Source organism: Mobula birostris, chromosome 5 (assembly GCF_030028105.1).
Source record: "Mobula birostris isolate sMobBir1 chromosome 5, sMobBir1.hap1, whole genome shotgun sequence".
Taxonomy (NCBI): domain Eukaryota; kingdom Metazoa; phylum Chordata; class Chondrichthyes; order Myliobatiformes; family Myliobatidae; genus Mobula; species Mobula birostris.
The window spans coordinates 39,411,774-39,432,829 of NC_092374.1; the positions used below are offsets into that span (position 1 = coordinate 39,411,774).

General features: G+C 40.6%; 1 protein-coding gene across 4 annotated transcripts in view; it reads right to left on the minus strand.

Annotated features, from left to right (window-relative positions):
• Positions 1-21,056, minus strand: part of arhgef28a (Rho guanine nucleotide exchange factor (GEF) 28a) — a 379,030-nt gene that overhangs the window by 116,821 nt on the left and 241,153 nt on the right. For 3 of the 4 annotated variants that reach the window (XM_072257920.1, XM_072257923.1, XM_072257922.1), the window contains 6 exons: positions 14,327-14,450; positions 10,325-10,460; positions 8,894-8,961; positions 6,247-6,307; positions 4,681-4,822; positions 4,472-4,593 (listed from right to left, as the gene is read on the minus strand). In XM_072257920.1, the coding sequence (XP_072114021.1) occupies positions 4,472-4,593; positions 4,681-4,822; positions 6,247-6,307; positions 8,894-8,961; positions 10,325-10,460; positions 14,327-14,450 (653 nt within the window). The remainder of the gene's footprint in view (positions 1-4,471; positions 4,594-4,680; positions 4,823-6,246; positions 6,308-8,893; positions 8,962-10,324; positions 10,461-14,326; positions 14,451-21,056) is intronic. The other variant, XM_072257921.1, reaches the window with a different exon arrangement.

Consider the following 21,056-nt stretch of genomic DNA (forward strand, 5'->3'; position numbering starts at 1 on the left):
AGGGGCACATCAAACACAATGCCAAATTAAACTAACTTTCTCCTCCCTCTACATGAACTATATTCTACCCCCCCCACCCCATTCCCTGTATATTCACATGTCTAAATAAAAGCCTCTTACACACCACTATATATCTGCTTCCTACTCCTGGCAGCCCATTCCAGACACCTCTCACTCTCTGTGTATAAAAACTTGTCCCTCACTCCTCCCTTAAACCCTCCCCTCCTCCCACACACACCTTAAAGTAATGTCCACTCATTCTTGACATTTCTGCCCTGGTAAATGATTCCAACTATCTACCCCATCCCTACCTCTCATAATTTTAGAGACTTCTATCATCTCCCCTCAGCTTCCAATGCTCCAGAGAAAACAACACAAGCATGCCCAAGCCCTGCTCATAGTTCATGACATCTAATCTAGGCAGCATCCCGGTAAACTTCTTCTTCATCCTTTTCAAAGTTTCTAAGTCATTCTTGTAATGGGGCATCCAGAATTACACACAGTATTCCAAGTGCAGCCTTACACTATCACTCAGTGCCCCGACCAATATAGGCAAGTATGCCATATGCCTTCTTTACTGCCCTATGTATTTTCATGATGACTTTCAGGGAGCTATAGACTTACATCCCAAAGATCCCTCTGCTTATTACTGTTAAGGGTCCTGCCATTAACTGCATATTTTCCCCTTAAATTTGACGTCCCAAAGTGCAACACCTCAAACTTGATCAGATTAGATTCCATCTGCCGTTTCTCTGCCCATATCTGTAACTGATATATATTCTGCTGTTCCTTTGATAACCCTATGCATTGCCCATTACTTCACCAATTTTTGTGTCATCTGCGTACTTACTAACCTACCCATCTACGTTTACATCCAGGTCATTTAAATATACTGAAGATTCTGGTTAATTGCTCCATCAGTTAATCAAGCCTTTGCTTATTTGGGATAACTGTTAAAGAACAAAAACTAATCAAGAAAATAGCCAGGATTCCCTTTGTTTATTTGGGCCACTATGCCACATAAATGGGACAAGACACTGTTGCTGAACAGTTTCGAACTAGTGTGTGGCTGTTAAACACTATACTGTTCTTGTAATGAACAGATTTTAAATAGCGTCAATTACGTGCGCTTGTATTAAAAAAAATTTTTTTGTCACTGATAGTTGGCGAGAAATAAGCATTCAGACAATTCATAACTGTTTTGTTCTCTGCAGTTTCAAGTATTCAGGCTAGGAGATGCTAGGAGTCAAAATGAAATAATTTCACTACTTCAAGCAAGTTGAGACCTACCAAGAATTTGAAGGTATCGACAACCATCTTGAATGTTACAATGAACATGAAGATTTGCAAGATGCAATCTGTTAAGCTTTATATGAAGGCAGCCCATTATCTATGCTGATTTTATTCATTTACAGTCAATCAAAAGAACACAGTAGTGTACATTGGATTAATTCCTCCATTGATAACTCTTAGGAGCTAATACACTGTTTTATAGTACTGTAGTAGTATTGGTAGTGATCTAATTTGATCTGTATATAATTTAAATACATTATTTGTTACACAATTAAATGGTAGTTTGACTTTTTATACCTTTTTAACTATTCCATGAAACTTAGACTAATTGGGGCAGACACTTAATTGGACCAAAATGCACTGGTCCCAATTAACTGAAATCCACTTTATTACAAACACCTGAGGTCCCAGTACTGATCCCCGTGGAACACAATCAGCTGAGGACCTCCACAGAATAACACTCTTCCACCATTACCCTCTGTCTTCTGTGAACAAGGTCATTCTGAATCTAATTCACCAAGTCACAGTGGATCCCATGTTTCTTCATTTTCTGGGTCAGCCTAGCATATACAAGTACACCCCTTCCAGCTCCATCAACCAGACTCTAATCAGAAGATGATGTAGGAATCAAAACAGGAGTGAGGCTTACTGGCTCTTTAGATCTTAGGAATTCCTCCTCAATATTAAATTTATAGACCACCGTGGCATCAGATCTTTTCTTGAAGTTGGCACATTTTGTTCTGAACCTGATCATCAACTTTGTGGATAATAAATTTGATAATGTTCTTCTGGTTTGCTTCCACCAGTGCATCAAGTGAAGTGAATACCAAACTTCATGGTTCTTCTTCCTCCATAATGCTTTTCTTCCCTTAACCTTGGAGTCATTGGTTTTAAGTTCAGCCTTCTGCTCTTGCTATCGATGATAGTCAGCCAGTGGTTAAGGCATTGGTCTAATGATCTACAGGTCGCTAGCTCGAACCTCAGCTGAGGCAACATGTTGCGTCCTTGAGCAAGGCACTTAACCACACATTGCTCTGCGACGACACCAGTGCCAAGCTGTATCGGCCCGAGTGCCCCTCCCTTGGACAACATCGGAGGCATGGAGAGGGGAGACTTGCAGCATGGGCAACTGCCAGTCTTCCATACGACCTTGCCCAGGCCTGTGCCCTGGAAACCTTCCAAGGCGCAAATCCATGGTCTCACGAGACTTACGGATGCCTATAAAACAGCCAGCATGAGGTAGTTGGCAGAGACAACCAGAATGACATCAGATTGCAGACATTTGGGACACAAACAAATGTCTAACCAGACAGAGCTATCTGGTTTCAACCGGGTGTATTATGGAAGTGCTCCATCTCCAGGTAACTGAAGATATTGCACCTTTTACTGTTTCAGTTAAGCGTATCGACATGGGGTTAACCAGTTTATTGATTTCTCTTCTGGACAGTAGCCAACCATTCATTCTTCAGAGCTGGAATGAAGTGTTTTGGACATTACATTTATCCTCAGATAAACACCCACCAATTCTTTGATTTTACTGATGAAATCAAAATGGTGGGGTGGAGATATGTCTCCCCCAAAGGAGGTGTAAGGTGCTCCTTCCCTCCACTAGCCTGCAGGTTACCTTGGGCAAGCTGTACCACCTGCTTAGCCCCCCCCCCCCCGATCAGGGTCACATGAAGGCATGGGACTATCGGACACAGCCTCAAGATTTGGGGAAGTTAATTTAGGACAGATGAAGAGGAATTGATTTTCTCAGAGAGTGGTGAATCTGTGGAATTCTCCACCCAATGAAGCAGTGGAGACTCCCTCAGTAAATATATTTAAGACAAGGTTGGATAGATTTTTGCATAGTAGGAGAATTAAGGGCCATGGGAAAAAGGCAGGTAGGTGGAAGTGAGTCCATGGACGGATCAACCATGATCATATTAAATGGTGGAACAGGCTTAACAGACCAGATGGCCTACTCCTGCTCCTATTTCTATGGTAGACAATCTCTGAGGGGTATTGAGAATGGCTGGGGTTATCTGTCACGTAAAAACACTGCCCAGAAGAAGGCAATGACAAACCACTTCTGTAGAAAAATTTTCCATTTATGTAATACAGCAGAGAACATAATGATAATGATGATGATAAAGTTGCCTTAGCACAGCAGAATGTTGTTAACAGCAATCTTTGCCTCTGACATGTCCCTTCATTGCACCCACTGCCAATTGTTGCTGGTATTTCTTTGAGGTCAACATCTGGGATGTGGGACCCAACATTAAGGATCCACAAGATGATTGTTTTCCCTTCTTGAAAGCCCTGATTATCTCTCAACATTTATCCCCTGACTGGTTCATAGGGGATTTATTTTATTTCAAATCTATCACTATATTCATAACATTTGCCAAATGTATGTAATACAGAATATTCCTCTGTTACTATAAGTAGTCAAAGCCATGACATTTTATTTATATTAGGTCAGCAAGGCATCGTTTTCTTTATATTTATTTCTGAAGCAAACAGCATGAGGGGTCTTAGACATCTCTCAGCCCCTTGCTCTGTATTGGTATGAGGGTTCAGACTGGCCTTTGTTTCAGCCTGCTCCTCTGTGCTTGAGTACATAACTGCAGGTCCATTCAGAACTGGTCAGTGAGTCAGTTCATCACAGCAGCTCCAGCAAAGTTGAACAACTTCAATAGTGAATACAAACTAAACAAAAACACCCCACATAAATGTGAGATGTAGACAGGTGGAATGATCACTTTCAAAGATGTAATCTAGAAGGTTGTAGAAGTGAAAATGGTAGGATTATACACTAAATAACCTTCTACATTCCACAATGACAAATCAAGACTGATGAAAAACAGAACATCTATAAATCAAATCATGCTGCTTCAGCCTAGGCTCAGATATGGATTGTTCAACAGACTTGTCCCTGAAAAAGAGCAACATAGCCTATATTATCAGTACAATCCGAAAAAAAATGTAAAATGGAATCCAGGCAAAGAATTTTATGAAAGAAAATTATTCATCTATAAATTACACTTTCAGCTGTTGTCAAAGCACGACCTACTGCCTTTAGCTGCTTCTGAAATACAAACGTACATTTGCCACTGCCCTGTGAAATAAAAGTTGTGTTAGGTAGGCAGCTGGTTACTATCCTCGTAATGCAAAACCCTTCCCAGATGCTCACCATCTAACGCAAGTGACTCTGTTGATGGAGATGAACCCATTGTTTGAATTAATTCTTCAGACTGTGATCTGTTCCTGGAAGCATACCCATCCACTTCTAACTCCATTGACTCACCAATTCTCCTGACAGAAAAAAAAGACATTTGTTCCAAGTAAGTAAAGCATCTTAGAAACTAGAACTTATGCTTTCAAGATCATAGTTTTGTTTACCTGTCTATACTGATACTAGAAGCACTTTTTGACAGTGGCTGATGCTGTAGTGAAGAATCTCGTTTGAGAGCAGATATTCCAACAGGTAAAGAACAAGATATGGTATTCAGAGATTGTGATGAAGGATCCTTAAGTGAATTGGCTATTGAAACAAGGAAAAAATAATAGTTTTAATAGTTAACACTAAGCAAATCAGACAGTTAACAAAGCTGGTGACCAAAGCAAATAACTTTGAATCTGGGACAGTCTAATACAAATAATATTGGTCGCAGACTGAAAATCTCCAAAGAAATAAAAGTTGCATACTAGTGTAATCTTGAATGGCACAGCTGATAAAAAGAGTATTCTTATTACTGTCCACATGAAACAGTGTTCAGAACTAATTCATTCAGAAAACCATTAAAATATTAATGGCCTGAAGATCTTACATTCACTCCTCCAAGTCAATGACCTGCTCTGTGACACCTAAACATCAATACTTCTGGCAATGTTTCCAGAACACCCCAACCTCACATATGTAAAAGGTACCCCATCTTTCACCTCTTTGCAGCTCAAACAATTTAAAAGGGACCATTAAAGGACAGAAGGAGCCCTGACATACAAGTCTAAGGATCATGAATGTGACGTGTTGAGGGAGACATACGAGATGCTTGCACTTACTGGCTAGTGAGCAGAATACAAGAGCAGGAAAGTTATACTACAACTTTATCAAATAGTGGCCAGGGCACAGCTGAAATATGGCCAAAGGTATAGAAAAGCATGATTACAAGGAGAGGGTGCAGATGAGCTGGATTAATTTATTTATGGGGAGATACGAGATAGGGTTTTTTACCCCCTTGGAGTAGCGGAGGCCAAGGTGGAACCTGATTGAGATGGACATAGTTATGAGGGATTTAAATAGGTTAGAGAGTAGGAAATGTTACCTCACTGCAGAGGTGTCCAAATCCAGAGAGCATACGTTTTCATTATGGGTTACAGGGCTTAGAAGGGATACGGCAAAGCTGCTTCACCCAGGCAATGACTGATATCTGGAACACCCTGCACAGGATGTGGATTCCTGATTTACAAGTCTATCTGCATTACTATCCTCATCTGGACCACAACATTTTGAAGGATGACTCATAGCAGTATAGATGTATAAAAAAAAACAGCACAAGAACCCAGCACTGCAGGTCTCCAATCCTGCATTTCTAATGGATTTCAGCTCTTCTGTCAAAACCTCTGTTCTCAAGGAAAAAAAAAATCCATGGAACTCAATTACTACACCATTAATGTTATATTATGGTTCCAGATCTTTTCAACCAGCAATGGTCTCTAGCGATTGATCACAAATAAATCACGCATAAATATTCCTTGTTAAAAATATGAAACCTCAGTTGCTGGAAAACAAGATCAGAAGCTGGACAATGGAGGCATCAATGAAGATTGAGTGTTATAACTTTCTATTACATTCTCATTCCATTCTAGCTGATTAGCACAAGAAAATCGCCAAGGAAAATATCAGGCAATACGATGGCCAGCTGATAGATTTAATTTCACAGCTTTGATGGATCTATTCATACTTACAATGCACACAATGGGCTGGTTTGCTTCTGGAAATCTTGTTATATTTGTCATGAGGTTTCTGCTGAAAAGAAAACAAAATTTGAGAGAATAAAATAAGGATGTTGGTGCAGGTTTTGCTGATATTGGGAGCAACCTGCAAGGAGCAATTCAGGACTGCTGGCATTTACCCGTTAGCTGTCAGGAAATTTAGGTTTCCTTGCAGAGTCAAACACATAAGTTTGAACCTTACTCTCCAACGGTCAGTGCCCTATGTATAGTCTGCTTCACCACTGGGCTCCCCATGAAATCAAGCAGTATAGCTTAATCTTGCTGCCTTCAACATCTAAATTGGGGAAACAGATTCTCATGTACTGTGTCAGGCTTTTTAAATTCCTTTATTTTAGGATCAGCTAATGATTTTAATTTATTTCATATGTTTTATTTTTGTGCTTTAAGGCAACCCATTTCTCAAAAATTTCTGCACATGTACCCAATGCAACCCACACATAATTTTAAAGGTTATCTTTAAATTTCCATCCTCATATAGATAAAAGTGCCAAACTACTTAATCTTCACAAGCCGCAGTAATGTTTCAATTCTACTACTGCTTCTGCAAACAGTTTGCAGTTTTGTACATGTATTTTTTAACAAAGGTTTAAGGCTCTTGAATATACACTCAGTGGCTACTTTATTAGGTACACTGTACATCTGCTTGTTAATGCAAATATGTAATTAGACAATCATGTGCCAGCAATTCAATGCATCAAAGCATGCAGACATGGTTAAGAGGTTCAGTTGTTGAGCAGACCAAACATCAGAATGGGGAAGAAACGTAATCTAAGTGACATTGACCGTGAAATAATTGTTGGAGCCAGACAGGTGGTTTGATCTCAGAAACTACTGATCTGCTGGGATTTTCACACACAACACTCTCAAAGGTTTCAAAGGCACATTTAATGTCAGAGAAATGTATACAATATACATTCTGAAATGCTTTTTCTTCACAACCATTCATGAAAACAGGGTGCCACAAAGAATGAACGACAGTTAAATGTTCAAACCCCAAAGTACCCCCAGCTCCCCTCCCTCCCGTGTGTAAGCAGCAGCAACAATCCCCCCCCCACCAGCAAAAAAAGCATCAGCGCCCGCTACCGAGCACTCAAGCGTGAGCAAAGCAACAGCAAAAACGCAGACTTGCAGTTACCCCAAAGACTTCACGTTTCACCCGGCATTTGACATACCACAGGCTCTCTCTCTCCCTAATAAGGGAGAAAGAGAAGTCTCCGTTTTCACAGTTTATATTTTCCCTGGAGTTTACAAAGTATGGTGCAAAATGCAAAAAAAAAAGAAAAAATCTATTTGGGGGCAGTCCTATGGGTGAAAATGCCTTATTAATAAGGGAGCTCAAAGGAAGAGCGGCCAGACTGGTTCAAGCTGACAGGGAGGCAACAGAAACTCAAATAACCATACTGTACAACGGTGCTGCCTTAGAGTCATAGAGAAGTACTGCACCGAAACAGGCCCCTCGGCCCATCTTGTCCATGCTGGAACAATTTAAACAGCCTACTCCCATCGATCTGCATTGGGACCATAGCCCTCTATATTCCTACTATCCATGTACCTATCCAAACTTCTCTTAAACACTGAAATCGATCTTGCATGATCCACTTGTGCTGGCAGTTCATTCCACAATCTCACAGCCCTCTGAGTAAAGAAGTTTCCCTTCATGTTCCCCTTAAACTTTTCACTTTTCACCCTTAACTCATGACTTCTGGTTGCAGTTCCGCCCAGCTTCAGAGGAAAAAGTCTGCCTGCATTTACCCTATCTATACCCCTCATAATTTTGTATACCTCTCTCAATCTTCTGTGTTCTGAAGAATACAGTTCTAACCTATTCAGTCTTTCCTTACAACTCAGGTCCTCCAGACCCGGCAGAACAGCATCTCTGAATGCACAATGTGTCAAGCTTTGAAGTGGATGGGATACAGCAGTAGAAGACCACACCTATTTCCACTCCTGTACCAAATAAGTGGCCACTGAGTGTATTCCAAAGTAAGGACTTCTTGTGATTTAGCAGAGAACCTGCTGGTCCTAGCATTGTCCTCTGTGACAGATGAGATTACTAGAGGAGTTGTTGGTATGATCTAGGGCATGACTGCACTGCATACTGGAAGTGGTACACACTACATCCATGGTACGTTGTGGCGGAGTAAGTAAATAATTAAACTTGTGGATAGAATGCCCATCAATTAGAACTCTTTAGGTATCACTCAGTTAGGCTATTTTACCCTGGACAGTGTTAAGCTCTTCATGTGACCAGAACTAGAATTATCCAGGCAAGTTATGATTATTGCATCACCTACAGACGTGAGGGTGGTGAGGAGTTTTGCATCATCAGGAAAATATTCACTCAGTGCAACATACTTAACCTCTGACCTGCCTAGTAGTTATTGACTGCTCCAGTTAACTTTCTGTTTAATAGAGAGCCCGAGGATTATGAGGATAGAACCTAACAAAAGACATATGATTAGGATAAATCACCACATACTTTTCATCGCCAAGTCAAAACTTGGAAGTTACTAACATAAAGGAATGAACTATCTTAAGGAGGCCCATTCCAGTTCCTTTAAAGCCCTAAATCTATTCTGAAGTTGTAGTTGGCACTTACTTGATGCTTTGTTTTGGTACACATAGGGACAGAATCTCTGCAGCTTTTATGAACATTTATGGAACAATCTGAAAAAGGAAACACATAAAGAAAAAGAAAAATTTGTAAATGTGTTAACTCTTAAAAATACATAATGTATTTGTCAAAACAAATATGACAAAATTTTATCTTAGTTTTTCCTTGACAGACTTGCAATACATTAGTAACTCCCTGTTTTCTTCAATATTTTTCTTTCACTAATTTTGTATTAAGTCAAATATTCTTTTTTTTGGTTGTCCCTCAGGGACTCCCAGAGGGGCTTGATGGGGCAGATGAGTAAACAATATTAAGAGAAGGGGGTAACCACAATTTATCCTGGGTATTTCATGGTCTGGATGAAAAGACTCAAGGCTTTCAGTGCCATTATTAAAGCTCCTACTCCATCTGAAGCACCAAGGGTGCACAAATACATACAAGACAGTGAAATGGCACGCTTTTTCAAAGGAGGCTTTGGAAACATCATTGAAGCATTTCTTCTGTCCTCTTGATAATCTATTACTATGATGGAGCTCAGAATACAGTTCAGGATGTTTGATGTTGGGCATGCAAATAACATATCCTGCAAGATGGAGACAAGTTAAATGCAATTAAGACATCAATGGTGGACATGTTGGCTTGGGAAATATGTTGACATTGATTCATCTTCTATCCCTCAGGAGCTGGGCCAGATATTGAAGGTGAAGTTCGCCACTGACTCCAGTGTATCAGCAGAATCTTAGGCCATTATAGGAAATGCATGTTCAAGTGCATGAAGTTCAACAAACCCAGCACAAAATTTATACTCTATTGAGTGACAGTGCTGAACACAAAGATGTCTCCTGTATGCTTTAGAGGCATAGCAGGTACTTCAAGCAGGGGAGAAATACCAGCAACACTCTCACCACAAAATCCACCGTCAGTATCTGCTCACAGGCCAACGTTGCCAGCACTAGGTCAGATACTCCACTGTCAGGCTAGTCAGTCACACCAGTGTGGACAACTGCAAGAACAGGCAGACCTTTGTTCCCTTCTCACCCCTCCAGTGGACAACCACAATCCTCTTCATACCATTCCTTCATCACCTTCCTCAGAAGCGTTTTGAAAATATAAACTTAGAAGGAATAGTCTCCATTTCTCTTTTTCATCTTTGTATTTAGGGGGTTGACATTTCTTTGGTGGGACTATGGGATTCTGATCAGTTTCACCTGCTTGATCATTAGAAATGTTGCACATGAATTTTTGAGATTTTCCAGTACAAATACATCAGGTTATATTTTATATCTTGGCATCGGCCATATCAGAGTAAATATTAAAAAGTTGTGTATGGTTGAATAGTGACAAATTAATCACCTAACTGTCTCATGAACACCAGAACATAAAATTAATCTCATAACTGAAATGATTGGTACTCACTGAAGCACTGCAGAACATCTTTTCCACCAACAAACTTGTCACAAACCAAGCAATGCACTGTCCCTGAAATAACCCCTACAACAAAGTGATGGGCATTGTTCCATTTCTCTTTTTCCTTGGTCTCTTTATGTTTTCCCTGTTAAAATAAATGTTGGAAATGGGAATTAAATCATACAGAGCCTGAATATGCATGAAAAAACAATTAAACATGAAGACTTAAATTTCAGTTCAGTGATAACATGGTAACAGTTTGTAGCATTAACTGTTGCTTCCAATAAGCCTTTGCTTGATTGAGAAAAAGGTCACAATCTTAGACCTGATGTGAACTCATGGTCCATCAGGCACCAGTGATCCCTGACTTCCTGGGTGCTTCTGAGACCTGACCTACCACACTGGGTGAGCCAAGGCACAGGAAAAATACCACCACTGCAGTTTGCACAAAATCCTCTAATTTCACTGGAAGGATATGCAAACTAATGTCAGTGTGGTCTCCCATGCCATCCACAGCACTGAGGCCCTAGTTACTCTCAGCCAATAATGGTGTGCTGACCATGTCACTTGCATGCCCTGCTGAAACAGGCACTTTATTCTGAGAACTGCTGTGGCAGGAGACATCCAAGTGTACAGAGAAAAAGGTTCAAAGACATGCTCAAAATTTCATTGAAGAAATGCAGTATTCCCACTCACACTTGGCCTTCAATTTTTTTTCCAAGTAGAAAAGGAATTTTTGAGGTGGTATTGAGAACCTCAAGTCATACAACAGAAACACCACCCTCTGACTAAAGAACTTCTTCCTCATCTCCGTTCTATATTATCATCCCTCCATTCTGAGGTTGCATCCTCTTGTCCTAGACTCCCCCACTCTTTCTACATCCACTGTATCTCGACTTTCAACATACAATAGTTTCAATGAGATCACCCCTCATTCTTCTAAGTTCCAGCGAGTACAGGCCCAGAGCCATCAAACACTTCTCATACAATAACATTTCAATCCCGGAATCATACTCGTGAAACTCCCCTGATGTCAGCACATCCTTTATTAGATGAGGGGCCCAAAACTGCTCACAATACTCCAAGTGAGGCCTCACCAGTGCCTTATAAAGCCTCAGTATTACATCACTGCTTTTATATTCTAGTCCTCTAGAAATGCATGCCAACTTTACATTTGCCTTCCTCACCACTGACAGCAAGGTATCCTTTAGGGAATCCTGCATGAGGACTCCCAAGTCCCATTGCACCTCTGATTTTAGAATATTCTCACTGTTTAGAAAACATCTACACTTCCATTCCTTCCACCAAAGTGCATGACCATACACTGTATTCCATGTGCCACTTCTTTACCTATTCTCCTAATCTGTCTCAGTTCTTCTGCAGCCTTGTTGCTTTCTCAACTCTACCTGCCCCTCCACCTTTCTTCTTATCATCCACAAACTTGGCCACAAAGCCATCAATTTTGTCATCTAAATCATTGACATAAAACGTAAAAAGCGGTCCCAACACCAAACAACGTGGAACACCACTAGTCATCAGCAGCCAGTCAGGAAAGGCTAGGTTTATTCCGAATCTTTGTCTCCTGCCAGTCAGCAAATCCTCTATCCATACTATCTCTTCTGCAATATCATGGGCTCTATCTGGTTAAGCAGCCTCATATGTGACCCTGTCAAAGGCCTTCTGAAAATCCAAGTACACAACATCCATTGATTCTCCTGCTTGTCACCTCCTCATGGAATTCCAACAGATTTGTCAGGCAAGCCTTTCCTTTAAGGAAGCCATGCTGACTTTGGCCTATTTTATCATGTGCCTCCAAGTACCCCGAAGCCTCATCCTTAACAGTGGATTCCAACATCTTCCCAACCACTAAGGCCAGGCTAACTGGCTTATAATTTTCTTTTTCTGCCTCTCACCCTTCTTGAAGAGTGGAGTGATATTTTCCAGACCTCCAGAACCATGCCAGAACCTAATGATTCTTTAAAGATAATTACTAATGCCTCCACAGTCTCTTCAGCTACATCTTTCAGAACTCTGGAGTGTAGTCCATCTGGTCCAGGTGACTTATCTACTTTCAGACCTTTCAGCTTTCCAAGCACTTTCTCCCTTGTAACAGCAACTGTACTCACTTCTGCCTCTGACACTCTCAAACTTCTGACATACTGCTAGTGTCTTCCACAGTGCATACTGACGCAAACTACTTATTCAGTTCATCCGCCATCTCTAACTGTGCTACAAGATCATCTACCTTATTCCGCATACTGCGTTTATTCAACTATAACACCAGCAGTCCTGTATTCGTCACCCTTCTCGATTTTGTCCCCTTGTTGCTCTTCAGCCCATCCCACTCACTGCGAATTTGCCCTGTTATCTGCCTGTTCTTCCTAACAGTCTCACTGCACACTGCATCTGTCTGTGTACAAAGTAGATGAAGTGCATTCAGTTCTTTCAGCCTGAAGTGTGAACAGTTTGTATTTTAATGCTTTAAAGAATAGTCTCCTAAATTTTAAAGTCAATTGATTAATCTATGTTAATTTCCTCATTGATTCCCATTCACTGGACACAAAGGTATGACATTTAATCAATTAAGTCACAAAAATGCAGTCGGAAGAACAAACTTATTGGTTATCAGCTTGTGGTCAGAACTGTAACATAGTGGTTAGTATAATGCAATTGCAGTGCCACTGGAGAGATCCAATTGCGCCACTGTCTGTAAGGAGTTTGTACATTCTCCCTGTGACCATGTGGGTTTCCTCCCACATTGTAAAGACTTAAGGATTAGTAAGTTAATTGGTCACATGGGCACTATTGGGTGATGCAGGTTCATTGGAGCTGCAGGAGCTGTTACCATACTATATAAACTTATCGTCAATGACCTGCTCCTAAGCTTATCACAATCCATTGGGAAGACTTGAGTTTTTATTAATATTTCCGGATTTGGGAGCTACTGCAAACACCAGGATTCACTGATTATCTTTAACAGCCCTTGAGAAGATGCCTTCTTGGACCTGCCTTCTTGAACCACAGCAGTTCTGGTGAAGCTAATCCCACAGAGTCATTGGGTAGGAAGTTCCAGTGTATAGACCCAGCTATAATGAGGGGAAGGTGACACATTTCCAAATTAGGATTGTGTTCCTACATTCATGCTGCTATTGCCCTTCATGGTGAGAGTGGTCAGGGGTTATTATGAAGTAAATCAGTTTTGCCTTTAACACCCACTGATTAGGGTACATTGTTCTATTAGTAACATCAGAATGCAGTGGAGGGATCACTAGGAAAAATAAGTGGCCAACATATTCTGTGATCACGCTGGACCCGTGAATACGCTGGTACAGATTGTCAACTATTCTGTACCTTGTGTATAAGGCTAGTTAATACTACTGAACTGACTGCAGGCACAAAATATGCAAGGGTGGTCTGTGTTTCTGTAGACCACAGGTATCAACACAAACATAAAATGATGTACATAAAAAGCCAACGATGGAGTAGGTTGCAAACCAGAGTTTTTGAAACTACTAATTTGTTCCTGAACATTATGAAGAACTTAGTTGTGATTGCTGCCTTGGCTCTGTTCGTGCCATTTATAAGTTGTACAATTCTTTTAAGAAGCCAACGGCATGGGAAAGGTTAGGATTTTTGTGTTATGAAAATTATTCAAAACCAAAAAAACGCTGAACAGAAAATCCAAAACTCCGGGCACTCTTAAACAACTGCCTCAGAGGTATTACTGGTGTTTGACAGGTCAAGTTCCGTAGAAGATGAAGCTAGCTGTTGCTATAGTGCTGTTAATTGATATTAACTGATCAATTCAAAATATTTTAAATAACTTGATTAAATCTAGGTAATACATAGATTCAGTATCAAGTTACGTTCCAGGTATCCATCGACCTAAATGAACCAAGACCGTGTCTGATCAGGCATTCAAAGATGTAATATTACCATACTACATGACATGACATTGGTTGTAACGGCAAGACAATTAACAATTCAATAAAATGAATAACTATTATTTACCTTGCCCTTGTTTCGGGTGCTTGTCATTCTGTTCTTGAGGAAACTGAATGTGCGGCTCACTTTATATTTCTCAGTCTCTGCTTTTGAAGGAATAATATATTTGTCCCACACTTCTTCTTCAATTCTGTAGGAAAGTAGTATTAGGCCAAGTTCTTTTGACTGACCAGAATTTCAAAATTTGATTTAGGGCTTAATTCTTTACAAAGCAAAATGAAACGAACCACTTTCAAAGGCTCAGTAAGTTGAATTGTTCACTGCTGAACGACAAAGACCATGATTTCATCCCTGATTTATATATTCTAACCCAATGTAGCCAGGTAAGCAATGGAGACTTAGGCTACGTCCACACTAGACCAGATAATTTTGAAAACGCCGATTTCGTGTAAAAATGATAAGCGTCCACACCAGGCGTTTTTGAAAATACTTCCATCCACATTAAAACGGGTATTTGGGTGAATTTCCTCCTACTGGGCATGCGCAGGACACATCTACAGAAAACAAGCAAAGGGGAAACAGTATACTTGGTGCGCGTTTGTTCAGTTACAGACTAGAAAAACTTAAAGGAAATTGCCAAACGACGGACAGCTGTTGGCTCTCACACAGGAGGACTTAAAACTAAAAAAACAGATACTGGAGCGTATATAGGCAACCGACAGGGAGTTCACGGACAGTATGACCTGGCTGACGACGAACATTGAAAAACTGACTAACTCTGTTGCAGAGGGATTTGCAATGATGAGGAATATGATGGCTTCCCCCCAGTACTTTTCACCGCCACAATACCAGCCTCACAGCCACTACAATAGCTACACATATGGACACACAGACCCCCGGGTGGCCCCACCAACATCTTCCCCACTCCCACAGAGGTTTCCCTGGAAACATTTCCTACAGCCGTAGTCTCTTCACCGATGAAAAGGACGACAGGTGTTTTTAAAGCCTCTGGTTACCCCATACACACTACAACGCTCAACTGCCGTTTTAAGATCTAAACACTCTGGAGAGCGTTTTAGAAAACACCATTTTCAGGGGAGGAAAATGCCGTTTCTGTGTGGACGGAGAGTCAAAACGAAGAGAAAAAGCTTCGGTTACTGAGTTATCCGGTCTAGTGTGGACGTAGCCTTAGTTTATATAGCTGGCCTCAGTACTCCTGTCCTGCATTCACAATGGGATTATGCTGAGTGGTCATTTTGTGTGAACAGATGAAGTTTGTGCGTAATGATCTTGATAACTGAAAAGTTATCCAACAGTTGCTGTTTAGGCTCAGGCATGAATAAAGGCCGAAAGAGGTGGATAGCTAAAGACATTCATTTCATTACACAATGGCTAACAAGTTAAGGGAGAGGAGGAAATATCTAATGAGGATACAAGGGAAAGAAAAACTCTGTCACAGATGAATTTTCCAAAATCTTATCAGATCCATTTATAACATACTTTAGTAAAAAACATTAGGGATTCTTAATGATGGAAGTCATATTTAGTTACCAATAGCATGGAGGTGCAAGAACATAACAAGATGCGAAGAGCTACTGCAAATGACTTACAACTTAACTCAAATAGGTTTTGCATGTTCAATTTGAGAGGATGGATGACACATAATTACCTGTAGCATAGCAAACTTACAAAGTTTATCTTTGAACAACTAAGGAAAGTTAGGCAGGAGTTGGGCTGGCAGGGGATGTCCCAAAAGGCCCTGACTAATTTGTAAGTCTGTACCAAGGTTCTCATTCTGTAAAGCATATGTTTACTTGTCTTAATATATTAATGCACAATTTGCCTTATAGATCAATGTAGCTCAATCTAAAGGTGGTGATAACCAAACGTTGTGTGGCAGAGCAGATAAAACAACATCTTGTGCTTCTTAATGCATTAACAAATTCTAAATTTTAAAAGTACCTACAACACCAGAAAAAAGATACTTCCTCAGTACTTTGATTTCAGAAACTGTTGCTCTCTGATATTTTTTAAAAGAATCAATAAACTGGACATGAATCTATCAAATATGATCCTGATGTATGCAATAAATTTACCATTCTTATCTCTAATTAATGTAATCATTGGCAAAGAAAAGCAGCAAGACAATTGATGTACATAAAGCATTGCTTGCAGCTATCAACAAGTTAATGCTTCAGTTCCCTTACCCTATTCACTATCTTTTCTGTCGTAATGCTGCATGCACCTCACTGTCAATAAACCTCCTGCAAGTGGGGAGCTAATCTTCAAAATTAATGGTCACTGATCAAGATTTTAAACCCGGCACAAAATTCTTGGCGGTACTGATTCACAGCAGCTCACCTCAAGGCACTTGGGGGAAAAAAATCATCCCCACCTTCTCTATAAAATCCTCCATATGTACTTAAGGATAAGTAAATTCGCATCAGGTCCTACTCCCAGACTAATATTCTCTGCCAAATAAATATTCACAGAAGTAGGCTTAAGTTATATATACAGTTGAAGTCAGAAGTTTATATGCACCTTAGCCAAATACATTTAAGCTCCGTTTTTCACAATTTCTGACATTTAATCCCAGAAAACATTCCCTGCCTTAGGTCACAAACAACAGGAGTTCTGCAGATGCTGGAAATTCAAGCAACACACATCAAAGTCAGGACGAAGGGTCTCGGCCTGAAACGTAGACTGTACCTCTTCCTAGAGATGCCGCCTGGCCTGCTGCGTTCGCCAGCAACTTTGATGTGTGTTGCCTGCCTTAGGTCAGTTAGGATCACTATTTTATTTTAAGAATATGAAATGTCAGAATAATAGTAGAGAGAATGATTTATTTCAGCTTTTATGTTTTTCATCACTTTCCCAGTGGGTCAGAAGTTTACATACACTTTGTTAGTATTTGGTAGCATTGCCTTTAAATTGTTTAACTTGGGTCAAATGTTTTGGGTTGCCTTCCACAAGCTTCTCACAGTAAGTTGCTGGAATTTTGTTCCATTCCTCCAGACAGAACTGGTGTAACTGAGTCAGGTTTGTAGGCCTCCTTGCTCTCACACACTTTTTCAGTTCTGCCCACAAATCTTCTATCAGATTGAGGTCAGAAAATAATGTAAAGTCTGGTTCATCCTTGGGAGCAATTTCCAAACACCTGAAGGTACCACGTTCATCTGTACAAACAACAGTATGCAAGTATAAACACCATGGGACCACACAGCCGTCAAACCGCTCAGGAAGGAGATGCATTCTGTCTCCTAGAGATGAATGTACTTTGGTGTGAAAAGTGCAAATCAATCCCAGAACAACAGCAAAGGACCTTGTGAAGATGCTGGAGGAAACAGGTAGACAAGTAACTATACCCACAGTAAAACGAGTCCTCTATTGACATAATCTGAAAGGCTGCTCAGCAAGGAAGAAGCCACTGCTCCAAAACCGCCATAAGAAAGCCAGACTACAGTTTGCAATTGCACATGGGGACAAAGATCTTACCTTTTGGAGAAATGTCCTCTGGTCTGATGAAACAAAAATTGAACTGTTTGGCCATAATGACCATCGTTATGTTTGGAGGAAAAAGGGTGAGGCTTGCAAGTCGAATAACACCATCCCAACTGTGAAGCATGGGGGTGGCAGCATCATGTTGTGGGGGTGCTTTGCTGCAGGAGGGACTGGTGCACTTCACAAAATAGATGGCATCATGAGGAATGAAGATTATGTGGATATATTGAAGCAACATCTCAAGACATCAGCCAGGAAGTTAAAGCTCGGTCGCAAATGGGTCTTCCAAATGGACAATGACCCCAAGCATACCTCCAAAGTTGTGGCAAAATTGCTTAAGAACAACAAAGTCAAGGTATTGGAGTGGCCATCACAAAGCCCTGACCTCAACCTCAATTTTTGGGCAGAACTGAAAAACTGTGTGCGAGCAAGGAGGCCTACAAACCTGACTCAGTCACACCAGTTCTGTCTGGAGAAATGGAACAAAATTCCAGCAACTTACTGTGACAAGCTTGTGGAAGGCAACCCAAAACGTATGACCCAAGTTAAACAACTTAAAGGCAATGCTACCAAATATTAACAAAGTGTATGTAAACTTCTGACCCACTGGAAAAGTGATGAAAGAAATAAGAGCTGAAATAAATCATTCTCTCTAATATTATTCTGACATTTCACATTCTTAAAATAGTGATCCTAACTGACCTAAGACAGGGAATGTTTTCTAGGATTAAATGTCAGGAATTGTGAAAAACTGAGTTTAAATGTGTTTGGCTGAGGTGTATGTAAACTTCTGACTACCACTGTAGACTTGGTCAGCTCCATGGAGCAGGCCACATTGTTTGAACAGAGACGAAGGAGACCGCAGATGCTAGAATCTGGAGCAACAAACTATCTGCTGGAGGAACAAAACAGGACGAACAGCATCTGTGGGTAGAAATGAACTGTTGACAGTTTGGGTCAAAACACTGCATCAGGAGTGATCCTGCAATGCACCAGGGAGGGAAAATATTACATGTGCCATGTGTTTCAGGGGGTAGTCACACTTTGAAGTTGACATACAGTCAGGAACAGGACTGCCAGCAAGGCAAGTTCAGGATCGTGATGAGAGTACTACAGAGGCCTGGGCCCCTGCACTTGTCCAATTGATCTGAGGTTTTTGCAAGCCCTGCGGGTAAATGCGGAGACAATGTGGGGAATGAACTAACTGTCCTCTGAATCATGGGACAAGATACCATTCAAGTGTGGTGAGATCAAAGGAAAGACGTTCTATCCAGTTCGGGGATAGACGCAGTCACCTCCAATTAAGAAAGAGGCCGTAAGGGTACTTATAATACTCAGGAATGTCACCTTAGGCTAGGTTGGAACAGAATGGGAAGAATTAGATCCAACTCTCACAGGTACCTATGCTTGATGGTGCACGGAGATAACAATGATATAATGAAGATTAACAAAGAAGTTCTACTGAGAGAAAGAAAATGAAAAAGCAGAATCACAAAAGTAATTATTTCTGGATTATTACTTAAACCATGAGCACATTAGCAGCAGGTTAATATATCAGAGTGTTGAATCCATGATTTTACGGATGCCACGGGAGAAGTTTTGCTATTAGTATTCACCGGCCCTGAACCGTTCTGGGACCAGCATTTTAACAAATGAAGTAGGAAAATAAATAACACTTTGAGCTAAATGAGTGTGCATTGTGGCACTGGGGTCACAACTTAAGGAAATCTAGAATGTAAGGAAGGAACTAGGAAGCAGAGCAGGAAAGTCATCTGGAAAAGAACAACTAGCTCATGTTAGGAAAGGGAAAGTACATATTAGTAAGAGTGCATTTTCATAATTCATCATGACATAGCAGAAGACAGAATAATAGTTACTAGGGTGAATAATTGTTTGGCACAGACTAAAAGGGTTGAAGGGCCTGTTTCTGTGCTATAGTGTTCTCTGACTAAGACCATTCAGCCCATTCAAACTCTGCCAGCACTCAGAGCAATCCCATTCCCTCACTTATTTCCTCTGACATATTCTGTTACACATGCTTATGAACATCTTCCCCTTCATCCCCAAACACTCAGCCGGATTCTCCCATCAGGCATCTGCACTGGGAGCAATTTGCAGCAGCCAGTTAACCTTACAACTAGCTCATGTTTAGTATGCAGGAGGAAATGAAGAAGAGAAAGTGCCTGTGAGAATCCTACGTTGCTACAGGGAGAATGTACAAGCTCAAATAGGCTGCACCAGAGGTTAGCATTGAACCTGAGGTACTGTAGTTGTGAGTCAGCAGCAAAACCAATGCGCTGCCTGTTGACAGACAGGATCTGGGCAAAAGGAAATGGCAACAAGGCAAACAGGTTCATTGTGCAAACTAAAATGATTAAGAGGTTGAAATAAGATAAATCCAAGGTGCTGCATCTAAATGCTCAAAGCATCTGTAACAAGGTGGATGAAAGGAGTTTGGGGTCTCAGCTGGGACCCCTGTTATTTGTTATTTATATAAATGATTTGGATGTGAATGCACAAGTTGACCAGTAAGTTTGCAGATGACACTAAATTAGCAGTTGTTGTTTATGGTGCAGAAAGCTATCTCACCTCAAGCCTATTCTCTCCAATGTCTGATATTTCCATTCTGGTAAAAAGACCATCTACCCCTCCTATGCCCCTCATTATTTTATACACCTTTTTCAGGTTGCTCTTCTGCCTCCAGAGCTCGAGAGGAAACAATTCCAGTATGTATAACCACTCCTTATAGGTAAAACTCTCTTAACCAGATAGCATCCTGGTGAACCTCTTCAACACCCCCTCCACTGCCCCCACATCCTTCCTGTAATGCAGCGACCAGAATTGCACACAATACTCCAAATGTGGCTTAACCAATCTTTTACGCAGCTGAAGCATGACTCGATACAATGAAAAGTGAAAACATTCAATCTGAATCTGGGCTTCTAAATTCAAATAAAGGAAACTATCAAGGTAGGAGGAGTGAGCTGGTCATTTTAGATCAAGGCATTTCATTAAAGGCAAAGGCAATGGATAAAGAATAATGAGCTTTTAAATATAGATACTATAATAGTTAAAAATTCCTATCTATCATAAAATACAAAAGGGCAGTAATGTAACCAAGGCTTACTAAATGAAGCTAAGGAAGGTATTTAATCCACAGAAGATTCATGTAAGATTGTCAATGCAGCAGAGCTGAGGAGTGAGTGCAAATTAAAAAGGGTCAAGAAATTGATAAGGAAATAATAGGAGGATGGGAATAATGCTGAAAGGGGCACGAAAGTGAACTGTAGATGTT